General features: G+C 39.3%; 1 protein-coding gene across 3 annotated transcripts in view; it reads right to left on the bottom strand.

Annotated features, from left to right (window-relative positions):
• Positions 1-3,343: 3,343 nt before the first annotated feature.
• The window catches only part of gigyf1a (GRB10 interacting GYF protein 1a), a 30,690-nt gene continuing 17,515 nt past the window's right edge, over positions 3,344-16,518 (bottom strand). For 2 of the 3 annotated variants that reach the window (XR_008301594.1, XR_008301595.1), the window contains 15 exons: positions 16,176-16,321; positions 15,667-15,826; positions 14,762-14,928; positions 14,135-14,226; positions 13,206-13,306; positions 13,022-13,095; positions 12,794-12,928; positions 12,154-12,333; positions 11,616-11,782; positions 11,344-11,507; positions 10,976-11,136; positions 10,465-10,512; positions 9,005-9,149; positions 5,150-8,476; positions 3,344-5,045 (listed from right to left, as the gene is read on the bottom strand). Coding sequence is in view for 1 of the 3 variants with exons in the window: in XM_026937160.3 (XP_026792961.1) it covers positions 8,409-8,476; positions 9,005-9,149; positions 10,465-10,512; positions 10,976-11,136; positions 11,344-11,507; positions 11,616-11,782; positions 12,154-12,333; positions 12,794-12,928; positions 13,022-13,095; positions 13,206-13,306; positions 14,135-14,226; positions 14,762-14,928; positions 15,667-15,826; positions 16,176-16,321 (1,808 nt within the window). In the remaining 2 variants the exon portion in view is untranslated. Of the gene's footprint in view, positions 8,477-9,004; positions 9,150-10,464; positions 10,513-10,975; positions 11,137-11,343; positions 11,508-11,615; positions 11,783-12,153; positions 12,334-12,793; positions 12,929-13,021; positions 13,096-13,205; positions 13,307-14,134; positions 14,227-14,761; positions 14,929-15,666; positions 15,827-16,175; positions 16,322-16,518 lie in introns of all 3 variants that reach the window. The other variant, XM_026937160.3, reaches the window with a different exon arrangement.

Genomic DNA, 16,518 nt, shown 5'->3' with positions numbered 1-16,518 from the left:
GTAAGAGCTGTGAAGAAAAACCCAAACACAACAAGCAATAACATCACCAACAACCTCCACAGGGCAGGGGTCAAGGTATCACAATCCACCATTTGAAGAAGACATTGAGAGAAGAAATATAGAGGCCATACCACAAGATGCAAACCACTCATCAGCAGTAAGAACTGGAAAGCCAGATTGGAAATCACAGAAGGGAAAAAAAAAAAAAGTTCTGAAGCCAAAATTAACCTCCACCAAAGTGATGGAAAAGCCAAAGTGTGGAGAAAGAAAGGATCTGCTCATGATCCAAAGCATACAAGTTCATCAGTCAAACGCATGATAGTAGCAACAGAATGAATTCAGAAGTCTACAAGAAGTCTCTCAGTCTTGCCTGTAGATGCGGTTATTGCAAGCAAGGGATATGCAGCCAAATAGTAAGTGTTATTTACTTTAAGACTATCTGTTCGAATACTTTTGATCACCTAAAAATTGGGTGGTCTACCACCGAAGATGCCATGTTCTAAGTTGTTTAACACACTTACACTCACCATCCACTTTATTAGGAACACCTGTACACCTGCACATTCATGCAGTTATCCAGTCAGCCAATCATGTGGCAGCAGCACAATGCAAAAAATCACACAGATATAGGGCAAGAGGTAATGTACACATCAAACATCAGAAGGAAGAAAAAGTGTGATCTCTGTGACTTCAGCTGTGGAGTGGATATTGGTACCAGATGGGCTGGTTTGAGTATTTCAGAAACTGATGATCTCCTGGGATTTTCACACACAACAGTCTCTAGAGTTTACACAGCATAGTGTGAAAAACAAAAACAATGCATGAGCAACAGTTCTGTGGGGGGAAATGCCTTGTTGATAAGAGAAGTCAGAGGAAAATGGCCAGATTGTTTCAAGCTGCCAAAAAGGATATAACTCATACATGCACTCTTTGCAACCATGGTGAGCAGAAAAACATCTCAGCATGCACAAGACATCGAACCTTGAGGTGGATGGGCTGCAACAATGGAAGACGACATCCGGTTCCACTCAAGAACCACAAGAACAGGAATCAGAAGCTATCATGGGCACAGGCTCACCCAAACTGGACAGTTGACAATTAGAAAACATATCACCTGGTCTTTTTCCAGTCTTCAACTGTCCAGTTTTGGTGAGGCTGTTCCCATGATTCTCAGATTCACCAAGGTTGTAAAGAGTGCTTATCTGTGTTACTATAGACTTCCTGTCAGCTCAAACCAGTCTGGTCATTCTCTTCTGAAATTATCTCTCTCATGAACAAGGTGTTTCAGCCTGTAGATCCTCCGCTCACAGGATGTTTTTTTGTTTTTAGCACCATTGTGTGTAAACTATACGGACTGTTGTGTGTGAAAATCCCAGGAGATCAGCAGTTTCTGAAATACTCAACCCAGCCTATCGGGCACCAACAACCATGCCACGATTAAAGTCACACAGATCACACTTTTGCCCAGTCTGATGTTTGATGTTAACATTAACTGAAGCTCTTGCCCTGTATCTGCATGATTTTATGTATTGTGCTGGTGCTACATGATTGACTGATTAGATAACTGGATAAACGAGCATGTGTTCCTATTAAAGTGGACGGTGGGTGTAGATGTAAATACACTATATGGCCAAAAATTTGCAGACACCTGACCATCACATTCATATTTGCTTTTTGAAAATTCCATTTCAGATTTAGTCCCCTTTTGCTGTTGTAAAAACTTCCACTCTCCTAAGAAGGCTTTCCACTAGATTTTGGAGCATGGCTGTGGGGATTTGCCCATTCAGCCACGAGAGTATTAGTGATGTCAGACGAGGAGGTCTGGGGAGCAATCAGCATTCCAATTAATCCCAAAGGTGTCCAGTGGGGTTGCGGTCAGGGCTCTGTGCGGGCCACTCGAGTTCCTCCACACCAACCTTGGCAAACCATGTCTTCATGGAGCTTGGTTTGTGCACAGGAGCATTGTCACGCTGGAACGTGTTTGGGCCTCTTAGTTCCAGTGAAGGTAAAATTGTAATGCTACAGCATACAGAGACGTTCTATGTAATTGTGTGCTTCCAACTTTGTGGCAACAGTTTGGAGAAGACCCAGATATGGGAGAGATGGTCAGGTGTCCACAAACTTTTGGCCATATAGAGTATCAGGAAATTAAAGCTGAAATTCTGATTTATCATGTCATATTAATTTTTTGATCTCAAACTCAAATGTCTTCAGTGTGTAGTAAAAACAAAAGAATTGGCTTTGCCATTCCAATACTTTCAGAGGGAACTGTATAGTAAGAAGCTGCATCTACTATGACCTTACCAAGAGCCAAAACTGTATGAATAATAAAATCACATAATTGTCAGACAAAACCTTAAAATTCCTAGGATTCAAAGTGTGAGCAAGCTCCTAGCTTTTCTCTTTGGAGTCCCAGGTTCCTCATGAATCTTCTAGTTAACAGATTATTTGGCTTTTGTGTTGCTGGTTTCTGTAAATCCTACCATGTGTTTTCAGGGATGAGCTATTCAAGGACATAGCAGGCCCATTTCCTGTTTGGCTTCATTGTATGCTTAGAATCACTGTTCTGAACATGATGCTGAGGACATTACATTCTTCTCCAAAATAATTTTGCATATCCAACAAATATTCAAGTCACATTTTCATGTGCTTCTTCGTTAAGGGTAGAGGGTGGTGACGTGTCAGGCCTTTAATGCATCAATAGTTCTGTGAGCATTGTCTCAGCAGTGTTTCTAGTAACATCCAGTTCCTGGATATTTCTTGCACATTCAGGTAGGTTTGCTGAAGTACCATAAACCTTTTGTACAAAGTGCTGCCAAATGTGTCCTAGAACTTTCAGTGGGTTGTAAATTGTCTATCCAGTCTGTGGTATTTGGTATTTATAGCCTATGTGTATCAGCTGATATACATAGGCTATAAATACCAAATACCAAAAATACATAGCACAGATATACATACCAGCCATGCACTTGTTCAAAAATGGCATAAGATATAATGAAATCATTTCTTCTATTGATTAAACAGATTAATTATTTGCCATTTTTGTACAAGTGCACAAGTATTTATATGCATGTCAGCTAATCTATTTAAACACCATTTATAGATTTCATAAATGTTTGTATTTTTTAGAAAATGTAGCTTTACAGAACAGCAAGTGATAAAATACCAGTAAGACTAAACTGGGGTTGACAACAATTACGATAATTTTTGTTTAACTGCATGCGTCTGTAAATAATTAATATTATCAATCTGTAATCTATACAGAATCAAAACAATTCTTTTACCACGTGTCTGAACAACTAAAAGTGTCTAAATTTGAGAAAACGAAACAAAACTCAGAGCATCATCTTTAATGATAATCATTTATTAAGTACTCATATTTTCAAACAAAAACCCAAACTATTTACACTCTTATTAATCTGTATGTTATCATTTTATTATCAGTAAGATTTCACCGTTAAATCTGATTTTAAAAGTTTAGCTACAGGACAAACTTAAGTAGAATGGGAATAGGCAAATGCGTCACCTCCACTACAAATTACATGCAAATGATGTGAAGACAAGAAGATTCCAACTCAATACTGATCTTCTCCCTTCGTACTAAGACGATGGGAGTTGAGAAATATCTAAGAAATTCCAGATGTTCCTGCAGCCATTACTCAAGTGTTTGGTTTAGAGGATAAGGTTGGTTGTTTTCTTTTTTTTTTTGGGGGTCAGATTATGATCAAGCCCAAAGCTGGCATGGGTACATGTACCTGCAACTTTTGTCCTTGAAGATAATGTGATCTTTAATGAACAGGGCCATTCATTCCAATCACTCCCATCATTCTCGTTAAACTAAATTAATTATTTAGTTTAATTAATCACCACTCATAACAAAAGGGCATCATGCACTTAAGAACTCCAACCATTTTTTTCCATAGCCATTTCAAAGCAGAACCATTCTGTCAGATAAATCATGTCTGTTTAACAGCACTGACACTGTTAAAACTGCATGTGGCTCAAACTCTCTCAAAAATGACCAAAATGGGCCACCCAAGTTACAGTAATTTCAGGTCATTCCACTACATAATCAGTCCAAACTACAGCTTTTTAACACAATGCCTCATTTTCACCATGCTGCATTTTCTGTAACACAAATAAGCCTCAAACTATTCACTTAGAATTAGCCAGATTCTATTTAAACTGACACAATGTCTTTTTATTTGTTAAATTTAGGGCCGATGGGATTTGTCACATATTTGATCACAGAGACATCACACTTAATCCTCAACCAAAGCTCTGATCAAGCTACTTAACTCATTTAGTTCAGGAATAAACAAGGGAGTAAAATCAGGTTAACTAAACACACTAAGCATTTTTTTCCCCAAAGTACAGGCTTGTCTGTACAGTTAAGGCATGTCCTAAAGGGAACAAGAGAGAGGAGGAAAAAAAAATTTAAAAAAAAAAAAAAAAAAAAAAAAAAAAATCACACACAACAGAGAAAAGCAGTAATCGCATATACAGTTTACACGGCAGCCAGTAGCCATGGGTATGAAGTCTGTGTTTGAATACGGTTTAATTGAGACAGCAGCTGAAGGAAGTGAAGTTTGTGTTTGATACTGGATGATGACCATGCTTGCATGTGTACGTAGCAGACCTCACTGTGTGTTTGTGTGTGTGTGTTAGCCATGTATGCAGTAAGGGTTTTAACAGTCTGTACAGGTATTGTCTGTCATAGTTCCAGAGTTCCAGTAGCTCGCGCTCCGCTTAGGCACACAATGATGAAGTTGATCACCTACTGAGGGAGCCATGGAGGTACATCACACTCCTATCGGTTCAGTTACTCCACACCTTTCAGGAAAGGACGTGACATCTAAGAGCAGGTAGCATCGGTGGTGTTCCTCCCAGAGAGAGAGAAAGAGAGAGAGAGAGACACACACACAGAGACAGACAGACAGAGATACCCACACAAGTGCAGAAAGTATAAAAGATGAGATTAGGAGGAAAGAGAATGAGAAAGAAAAGCCGGCCACTGTCCTTGTCAGATGCTCTGGTATACTGGTCTGCAAAAAGGCAAGAGATAAGAGACAAGTGTGCAACATGAAAGCAATGAAACAATATGTTTTCTTTAAATGACACACATGTCCATTTTAATTAGTGCCATTACCAGACAGACAGTTCTGCTGTTGCAGTCACAAGCAACTCCATGCTGAAATTAATCCACAGCTGTGCAGAAGCTCTGTTCATCTCCTCAAATACTCATCTACTCCTCAGTCAATCTGCAGAATCCGCTGGAATAGTCTCTGTTCGTCAGCCAGAAACTAGCAGTTAATAAATGTTCCTTCCTGCATCTTGAGTGCGTCCACAGGAAATCTCCAAAAAGCTGAACACGGAGTAGGAGTATTCCCCAACATTCAAAATGTCTGATGTCTTATTAGCCTACTTCATTGGTGTGATCAATATTATGTTCAGTCCTAAGAACTGGTGAGTTAAGAGGACAAAAAAAAACCAACAAACAAAAACAAACCCCCCCCTCCAAAAAAAAAAAAAAAGAAAACCAGCATCACTTATGTACAAGTTCAAAAAGAGGGAACAACATGCCTGTTTAGGTTCTCACTGGAGGGGCTTTAGCTGGATTTGAAGTGTCCGGCCAGCAATGCTTCAATAGCGCCCTCTGTCTACCTCGACATGTCCCCACAGGTTCCTCACAGTTTTGAGTGTGTGAAAAGTGCATAGTGAGAGCATCGAGGCAGTGATCGTTCACTCATTATCTTCAGAAGAAAAACGTCAACTGCTGCGATACTCCCTTCGCCCACATAGAAACAGAAAGGCTAATTACAGTCCCCAGGCTATGAGGACAGAGCTGAGGTCATAAATGTCCCTCATGTTCTTCTGTACTTTCCAACACATCACAGACATGTCCATCTTTGTATTTTCATTAAACTTTTCTAAATCAAAATCTAGAGGCCAGTTCTAGATACTCCGGGGAAGAAAACTTTTAAAGCATCAACAATCGCATTCGTGCATTTCAAGGTACCGAAAAGTAATGGTCTGTGCTATTTTTGATTATTTTTTTTCCAGGAACACAAACTTTTTTTCTCTGGATGAAAAAGTATTTAAATCCACTGTGAAGAAAAAAAATAGGCAAAAAGTAAACAAAAACAAATTCAACAAACTCAGTAAACAAAATATGGTCAGCTTTGTAATAACTGCTTATCTCAGCACCCAATCCCCAAAGTCACAAGAATGGAGACTTTCTGTATGCCACACCCATTTCACAACAAGGTCATGTCATGTGATTACTACAGCACCTCCTCCCCAAATGTTTCTTAATCCACCCTCCAAAAAAGGGAAACACGCACCCACAAAAGTCCAAGTGTTTTTCTGTAAACAACCAAAACTCCAGTATGGAATAGATTTTTTCGCTCTCATCATCATAGTCATAATGTCTATATGAACAGGATTGTAGAGGCAGTGTCTTCTGGCGGTAGTCGTCTTGATTCTCCAGCTGCTTGCTGAACAGGCTTTTGACAAAGACGCCATTCGCTCCATTCCAATATCCGACTACGCTTCCACGTTTGAGCTGAATAAAAAAAAAAAAAATCCGGCTTCATTGTTTTTTGTTGTTTTTTTTTTTCACCTTTTTTGGAATACATTCAATATTTTTTTGTAAAAAGACACAACACACTTCACATGGTGGCAATGAAACTAAAAACTACAGGAAAATCATTTCAAAAATAATAAAAAAAGTAGCAGCCCCAAGTGCTCGTTTGTAGTCCAAATACTTGTGTGTATATATGTGTATAGAGATACATATATGCCATAACAAAGAGTCAACAACAAACAAGTAACATTAGATGAACATTTTGTGCACATTTTTGTGCACTTGCACAGTTTGATGGGATCTATTTAAGCCAGTCAGTCACTTGCTCAGGAGTAAGAGAGTGGACAACAAGGCAATGTGAGCCACATCCCCAAAAAAGTGGACAATCCTGTCAATGGACTATCCCCAGGCTACACTAGAAGAACTACAGAGAATGGTGTGCACAACGCACAAAGCTCTTGGTTTATAAGCATGGGAGTGGGGTCTTTTCTGAGACACACTCCCAAAAAATAATGTCTCAATGGCAGCAATGAACACCAACCACTCGCCCGTTTAAGTTCTTAGGCACATGTGTGGACAGAAACGCACTCTCTCGCAAACACACAGACACACACACTCAAATGCACGCATATACAAATAACCTCAGGACTTGGCCCATGAACCTACTAGAGGCACTGATACGGGTGGTGGACAGAAGGGGGTGGGGGGGAACACTTGCATGCAGAGTACTGCTAATTATAAAAGAAGCTAAAGCTTTTTTTCTGGTTGCATCTACAGCTTTCATATCCGTCTGGGGATGAGGAAATGACCAAAAAAAAAAAAAAAAAGGATGGGTTGTGCCATTGCCCTCTGTCCCCCTCAGTCAAATACACAAAGATGCTGCAAATATACAACATACACAAACATACATTCTCTCACACACTTTCACTCACAAAGTACAAAATTCTAATTTGCTTGAAAAATCACAAAATGGCCTCTTTTGTCATTTTATACATCTTGGTAAGCAATGCAAAAAAAAAAAAAAAAAAAAAAAAAAGAAAAAAATTGTGCAGACTGGTATGCTTTAAACAAACACACCCACCCACTCAGTCACACACACAAAAATATTAATCTCCATAACATATATCCTAACCCATTTTTTGTCATTTTCTCATTTTTTTATACAAGTGCAAATATTCAAGTTTTATGAGCAAAAATCTTATTATTTTATATAGCTTTTTATAGAAACTTTTTTTAATAAAGAAAAAAAAAAAAAACAGTGTTTGTCTTCAAAGAGAAATTTGTCTTTTTCTGATACGGTTTGAACAAACAGGACGGTCCCCCATTATCTCAATCACCTCCATGTCCAGTTTTAGTCATACACACAAACACACATTTATATATATATTATGTGGGAATATTTCTGAATCCATACCACATACCTATAACATGTAAAACCTTCTTTTAAAAAAAAAAAAAAAGAAAGAAAAAAAAAAAAAACCTATCTATATACCACCTTCATAAAGTGCATTAGTTTGAATAAGGTGCTTATTGTGTAAGTGCCAGAAGTTTAATCACCCCAAATATATCACCCCTTTCTCCCCACCACACCACTACAGAGGAAGCCTCAAGTTGTAACGGGTGTAAATGAGCACCAGTACTCTATTTACACCCACTTTATACTTCAGCTGCAGTTTCCCCTCCACACACACACCCCTCTCTGTTTATCCTGGCTCTTCACCCCTCCCTCCCCCCCCCCAATCCCCAGCAGTGCACATTGGACTTGCGGAGTCTGATTAGTTGGACCCGCAGAAAAAGGCCTCAGGTAGCTATTGCTGTGGACTCAGTAATCCTCCACCATCTCCATCTCACTCAGGCTCATCCGATCCCCTGCACCGTGGAATGAGTAACCTACACACACACACACACACACACAGTGAAATCACTAAGGACTAGGGTTGTTTTTGATTAATACTGTGACACCTTGAAACCATACAATATTTAGACTAGATCATCATACCGTGAAAATGTCAAACCACCTACTGAAAACTACAGTATTTAACAAATACTGAATTAACATTAATGGGGTTAGACAGTAAACAGTGTGGAGCATAAATAGTGAAAACGTTAAATATCCGGCAAGAACACTTCTATAAACTTATTAGATAAATCTATGTATTAGATAATTAGATAAATCTATTTCATAATGTTGAAATTATCCTGCTGTGAAACCATTAGTCAGTCCCCCTCCACCCCTTTCATCAATAAATAGGGACTACCATAGCACCACAGTGTAGAGGGTGAAGACAAAGATGGGCTACAGTCAGTAATCTTAGTCCTACAAAGTGCACCTATATTGTAGATTTACCTAATCAAATGTACAACACAGAAATTGTTTTAAGTAAGACTGGAAAATGACAGAGAGACAGGCAGGTGTACCTAAGATGCTAGGATCCGAGTGCATCATCATGGGCTGTTTCTTCTTCAGTTTCCCTGCCTGGTCGTAGCCCATCCCTCCCTTCCCAGAATGCACTGCCTGAAACATGGACTGCAAAGCAGCAGGGTTCATACCTCTCATAGAATCCTGGACAAACAAGGAAACAGGGAGAATGAAAAGATTCAGGGATCACACGATACAGTACAACAGAACAGTAGCCCTTGGCAGTAGGTGCGTCACCTGTGCTCAAAAATTAGATTTGAAAATTCTTTTAAAACAGAATGTTAAAATTTAAAGGTAATTAACTTTTAAGCTGGAAGATGTGTAGGCTACATGACAGCAATATACTAAAATATGCCTAACTTCACCAGAGGGCAGTGAGCCTCCTCTACCCTGACTTGGTGTGGGTGTGTGTCAGCTTTCCAGTGTGTATACATTTGCATAGGAATCCAGTCGGTATTTTGGCGATTTCTTTATACTGGAGGTGTTGGATTTTAGTGGGGTCCTTTAGCATTTGAGAAAACTCTCCAAGATGAGGAGACTGCATATGGGCGCTTAAATTAGAAGCAGTAAAATGATGTATGAGCTATTGTTTTTTTGTATACAGCTTACAAACAAAATTTTTACTCTTGTTGGCAATTTCTCCTCCAGAACCATTGCCAGAACCCAAAAAAGGGTCACACAGCATTTTTTTCGTGAGTGTCATCAGAACCTTTTCTGTGCCACTCAGCTCTTTTACTGACAGCATACCCACTGGGAAATGGTAGCGGCTGAAGCACTGAAGCTGACCCCCCCCCCCCCCCAGTTAGTTTGTGACATGGGCCTGGGAGCGGTATATTAAAAATATAAAATAATTATTTTTGGTCTGAGGATTCAAAACGTCCATTATTATCTTCTTACTAGTTCCAATATTACACTATAAGATACTGTAAGCAATGCAAAAAGTGCTTTTTAACCTAAACAAAAACTGTGACTTCCATTGTTTCAAAAACATGACGTGTTTTGGTTAAGCAACATAAAGCTGGGAAGAAACTGTCATAAGAATCCTACTGGAGATCTGTAACTTTTGCTCTATGACCCTGATGTTTTACTTGATGACCCCGTATATGGACCTTTTGAAATACATGATTAAAAAAATTTAAAAAAAAAGTTAAAATAAATAAATATAAAAACTTTGGTTGGGGCCAATGACCCCCCCAAAAATCAGCTCTAAGATCAGTATGATAGAGAATATTAATCCACGCATCATATTACAGATTAAACCCACAGTCCACAAGTTTGCCATGTATGGATGCATGTTTGTACATTCAAAAGTGCAGGTTTTTTTTGTTTTTGTTTTGTTTTTTTGAACAGCTTTTCAAAATTTCAACCGTATTTAAACACTGTACATTTAGATTCTGTACAATATTATTTCTAAGCCAGTAATTCTTGATTTGTCCATAACGAGGTTTAGTTGTTTTACCTGCAGAGGAAAGCTGTTCATGGTCAGTCCACCCACCTCCTTAGAGAGCTGGCAAGGAGAAGATAAAACATTAGCGAACAGATGAAAACACACAGTCTGCAAAGCCAGCTCCATAATCAATTCCAAAATTACTGGCACCCTTGAAAAAGTTTTGATGAGATTGATTTGTAGTTGGCTGAAAGGGAATCTCTTTTGGAAGAATAGTGTTCATCTCTCCAATGCAGTTCCTGAGCATGTACAAATCTATGCTATGAGGCATTAAGCTGTTCTCACAGCATGTGGTGATCGAAAACCTTATGAAATTGATTCATGCTATAACTTGTCATTTGTCTATAAGTAGTTTATCCGGTTGTTTAAGTTTGAATCATTGTGTGTATGTAGCTCATTTCAATAATTTTTACATTCTTTTGAATGGTGCCAATAATTCTGGATTTGACATTTTAGTCCCAATAAAATAATACATAAGATGATTAGAGCACCATCTCTTTCTCTTATGTAAACCCTCACACACCTGCTGCTGCCTCTGATGGTTGGCTTTCTGTTTGGCACGGCGCTCCAGAAACTGCTTGGCAAACTCTTTGGCTTCCACAGTGTCACCCAAATAGGAGCGGATAAAGTCCAGCACCTCGTACGGCGACTCCACCTCCTTTAGATATGCCACAATAGTGGCCACTGAGAGAAAGCCACAGACAAAACACATTTTTTTTTTTTTTTTTTTTTTAAAAAGGGAAGGAAAAAAAACACCCACACACACAAAACAGAGAACACACAGTTAGCCAAAAAAGGAAAAAAGGGGGGAGGGGGGGGAAAAGGAAAAAAAAAAACAGGATGGAATGAAAAATAAGAAACAGTTAAACAAATGAAAAATGGTGTGTTTACCATCCAGGGAAGAGTTGGAGTTGTTAGCAGAGGTGTTCAGGGCATGCAGCATCTGCTCGCACCATGTGGTAAAGCCATCCTGAGCCTTCATCCCCTGCAAGAGCTTCAGTAATCGCTCCTCATCCTCAGTTCGTTTGCGGCGATTCATCATCATGTACTGATCACTAAAGAGACAAATTTATGAGAAATGTTTTCCAGAATGATCCAATAACTGCATATTCAACATGAATCCAGCTCACCTGGTGGTAGGGATGTGTGAGTGTGTGTAGTACCTGAGTGAGGGGCTACTGCGGCTGTTCTTCAGGCCCATGCCGCTGCGGAGGGCGCTCTGGTTCTTTAAGGCCTCGTCCCAAACCCCCATGCTGCCTCCTGAGGGACTGCTGCCACCAGGTGCCTTCCCATCCATGCCAGCAGAACCCCACAGACTCTCTGTAGCCCACTGAGGAAAAGACGACACAAAAATGAATTAAAATTAAATAAATGCAGGCCATTTTATTATCTCTTTTCAACATATTTTAATGATGTATCATTTTGCTATATTTAGGATGTAACATTATATCTCATTGTATCTCAATGACCCAATGTAGTTAATAAAATCATTATTAAATTTTTATAGGAATTTGACAGACATAATTAACATATCTATTATTACAGATATTATTCAATGGTCTTACTCATATTCATATATATATGCATACACACCCCCACAAGAGTGTTTTGGTTTGATACGTAAATTCATAGCTGAACTTGTTTTATTTGAAGCTACAGAGAAAATTTAGATGAATAAAGTGCGTGTATGAATTGGATTACTCTCTGCTGTTGGGCTCTTTGCTGCTGTTTGTAGAGTCTCTCAGTGTCCTGTTGAATCTCCAGCGTGTTGATGGACTTGCCCTGCTTCCCCAGTCCAGGCACTGAGCCTGTGCTCCAGCCTGAGCCTGTGCCGGCAGCCCCCTGACGTGGAGCCTGCTGCAGCAACTTCATCAGCAGCTCCTGCTCCAGTACAAACAAAGAAGCAGCGACAGAGATGAAGAGAAATAATAAAATACTCACAACACTAACACAACTGCTTGAAAAGTCATTCAAGATCACATGTGTCTTGAATGTATGTAGTATGTCTGGCTAATAAAAATAGTTCTAGCCGTAACATATCCTTGGGCATGTAATGCAATAGGTGGCATGATTTAGGAATGAGTAGCAAGCTACTTTTAAAATAAAGCACATCAGAATGTATGTGAACCAACTGGAGCTTGAAGCTCAGCAGCCAAAGCCAATAAACTTCTGAACTTTCTGGCTGATATATTAAATAAGAAAAAAAAAAATCATCCTTATGATCAGTCTCCTTAACCTTCATATAAACTAAGTGTTCCAGGCGTCTTGACTACTGTTTTTTTTTTTTTGGATATACGGCTTGGACAATGTTACTGAATTAGAGACTGTTGATATTCCTCACCTGTTTGCGCCTGAAGAGCTCTTCCTCCTCTCTCCTCTTCTGTTCTTCCTGCTGCTGTCTCCTCTTTTCATCCCTTCTTTTTCTCTCTTCCTCTTCCCGCTTAGCCCTGAGTTCAGCCTCTCTTCTCTCCTGGAGCTGAGCCACACACAGATACCCAGTGTTAGATGAACTGTAAGTTAATACCCATGTTATTAATGCTGTTCAGTCTGCAGAGGGTGCTGTACTCACCTTCTGAAGCTGTTCAAGAGTTGGACCCTGAGTTGAAGAATTCATTGTTAAGTCCCATAGACTGGCCTCACCACCTAAAGCAAAGAGAGAGATAAGAGTGAAATTAAGAAACGCTCCTCTGACAATAACATGTGCAATGAGCCAATGAGTGTAGTAAACTTCCAGTCCAAAAATTTATGTTTACCTGTCGGCTGTGAGGCTGAGGTATGCATGTCCCACATGGACCCTGTATCTGGCACTGACATTGATCTGCTCATCGAAGGCATCATACCCTGCTCTCCGCACCTGCGCACATACCATGAGTTGAAATTTTTTTTTTAATCCTTGTAACATATATACACACAAGTAACAAACATGACAGTGTTTTAGAAGTTGCAGGCCAAAGGCACCTGAAAAATTAATTTTACTCACATTTCCAATATCACACTAAACATTAAACACTACTAAGTAACGCTGACCATTTTAACCATGCTGTCCCTGGTTATTTTTTTCCTGTAATCTTTAAAATTTTAAGACCTCCGCTCACCACAAAACGTCTTCTAATTTTGACATCAAGTATGTTTAGGCAGCGATATTAGCTAACAGTATCCTGTTATGTGTAACATGATATTAAGAGCAGTTCTCCAAGACCCGATCTGACCCCATGTTTGATTTGGAACACCAATCTTTCACAATCTAATCAAATCTCCAAGGATATAAACTCAAATTCCATCTGTACATTGCTTCCCACCCAAATGTACTGTTTGACTCAAAAATACACCATGTTTCAAATCATTTTCGTGTTGTCATTTACTTAACCTGAAAGACAGCTTATCTTTATGGTTAGTTTTTGTACTTTTTGTGTGGAGAAGTTGATGTGTGTGGTGATTACAAAAATGACGTCTATATCTCTAAGACGGAAATCCAATGAGACTGACAAGAACTTTACTCCATGCAAAAAAAGATAAGGCAGACATAGACAGAGCTGTTACGCATTGCCCAACTGGCCAGGGACACTGGAATCCTTACGCCTACACATAACGAGATAAGCACCACAGAGATAGCTGAAACACTAAAAAATATGGATCAAAACAGACACCTCTATAGCAAAGAGACATTTCTGCCTCAACACACCTGTTAATGAGTTGAAAAAGCTGATGCTGTTGCAGTTGCTGGTAGAGAGCCAACTCTTGCTGCTTCTTCAGTCTGTCCTGATCCAGATTACACTGACGGCACACACATATACATAGGGATTAACATCTATATGTCAGGGCAGACGGTTTACACAGAGAGATTATTAAGAATGATTCCGCGAGAAGATTAAATTGCATTTAAAAACAATACAAATCTCAAATCTGAAGCAGCTCTATTACTGCTGGTTGGAATTCAAAATCACATGATTATATGAATGCGCTCGTTCTAATGTGTTATTGTTTCAGCCAATTACTGAAGACGGGTATAAAGTACGATGTCTTTGATGAACAAATTAAAAATTGTATTCGTTGGCAAATTCCTGTGGTCTACGAGGAATAAATACTTCAGGATGTCTGTTATAGAAAAATAATCAACACCAACACACCACATCTACTTTCCTATAGCAGCACGCCCTGCTGTGTTTTATATCTTACTGCGAATCATGGATACATGACTTGAATAAAGAATATATGAAAATAGAATATATGAGTGTGGTTACCTTTTAATATATACCCTTAGGGAGTGTGGTTTTTGAACGTGTGTGCACGACGGAGTACGTATGCTCACCAGCAGTGGCGGTGGGGAGGGGCCAGGTGCAAAGGGCACCCGCCCCCACATCTTAATAACATCTCCCAGAGGCTGGAAGCCCTCATCACAGCCGCGCTTCACTAGCAAAGACATGCTGAAGTAGCCTGCCTGGAACCACTCACACATCTCCACTGTGCTAAAGGGGCCTACATTCAGCCAGACAGGACAAGAACACAAAGCACATGTTAAATGGCTGCTGCTCCCTCTTCAAATACGAAGGCTACTTCAAAGAGCCTTTAGAGACATTTCAAAAGGGGTCATGTGACAGAAACTGTTGACTATTTAAGGGAGCATTGAGTGGTCTGTTTAATTCAGGTCCCCCCCCACCCCCACCTTAATTATCCACAACATTTGTAGTGTTACACATGCATATTAATTGACACATTCCCCAGTACTGAAAAAAGTACAGAAAAACAGTTGACTCAAAACTCACTTACAATGGACACCTAAGGGAAGTCAATAAACGTTTATCTGAAACACTGAATAAATAAGTGTTCTATAAATCAATCAAAGGTATTTGTAAAAATGAATTGCTTTTTATTCCATTTTTACAGTGTAAGGAAGACATAAAACTCCATGTGAACAGCTTTGATAATACTTTCTCTCATAACTGCTTTATCCTATGACACTTCTGAATATGTGTTATACAGCTGTGTATTTTAAATGCTCATTGGTAGCATTCAATAACTTCCCTTAGACTTTCACAAGCGAGTTTCAAGTAAATGTGTTTCCTGTTCTAAACTTGGTAGAGGGAACTGTGTCACCATTCGTGTCAATGCAGTGTATTAGATTGGTGGTTGAAAAACATTAGGTTAAAAATAAATGTTATGCATATTTGTAAATCCATTTCTGCTTGCTTGGTATGTGAATGCACATGTATCTACCCTGAATCTCTCCCTGTGGGTCTTTGTAGAACCACTTCATGGCAGAGTCGTGGGAGAGAGGCAGGGCAGCTGCAGTGTTTCTGCTCTCCTGCAGTGTCTGAGTGAAACACTCTTCCTCCAGAGATGTGTCCTGAAGAGCTGCAACCATTTTCTCTGCCTCCTGTGTGAACACACAAAAACAGCCACATTTGGGGAATTTTTTATTTTTTTTTTTGGAAATGTGACAAAATTATATATATATATATATATATATACATACACACACATATATATATATATATATATATATATATATATATATATATATATGTGTGTGTGTGTGTGTGTGAATATCCAGATATTTAAGTATTCATGACTTTGGTCCTGATAGTGCTTACAGTGAAGCAGTGATAACTGGAAGGTCGAAAGAACACTGCTTTACACACATATGGTTTATGTCTGGTCATGTTGGGTGTAAATTTTCTCTTTGTGGAACTCTGCTCCACAGGGCATTAGGAATTTTCCAATACCTGCTGCAGGTGCTTCATGCCCTCGTCGTCCTCGGGGTCACCCCCCGATGGTGGGAGGTCAGTAGCAGCAGAGGAAGAGGAAGGAGGGGATGAAGGCAGACTGGAGGAGGCACTAGGGCTCAGCTCAGACACAGGCTCTGGTAACACTATAGCATATACAGACAGACAACATATAGATCTTTAATGCTACTTTCAAACCACTAGGATATATTATCTGGTAACTATATAAGTAACTTCAAAGAAAACTATGCAAAATAATTCAGCTAATATTTGGGATACATTGCTCTAATACTGAGTATTGATGTAGGACCAATAATGAACGGAAACACTGGAAAATGTCAAA

The sequence above is a fragment of the Pangasianodon hypophthalmus genome, chromosome 4 (genome assembly GCF_027358585.1).
Source record: "Pangasianodon hypophthalmus isolate fPanHyp1 chromosome 4, fPanHyp1.pri, whole genome shotgun sequence".
Lineage (NCBI taxonomy): Eukaryota > Metazoa > Chordata > Actinopteri > Siluriformes > Pangasiidae > Pangasianodon > Pangasianodon hypophthalmus.
Note: the sequence above shows the minus strand (reverse complement) of the source record. Positions and strands in the feature narration are given on the sequence as shown.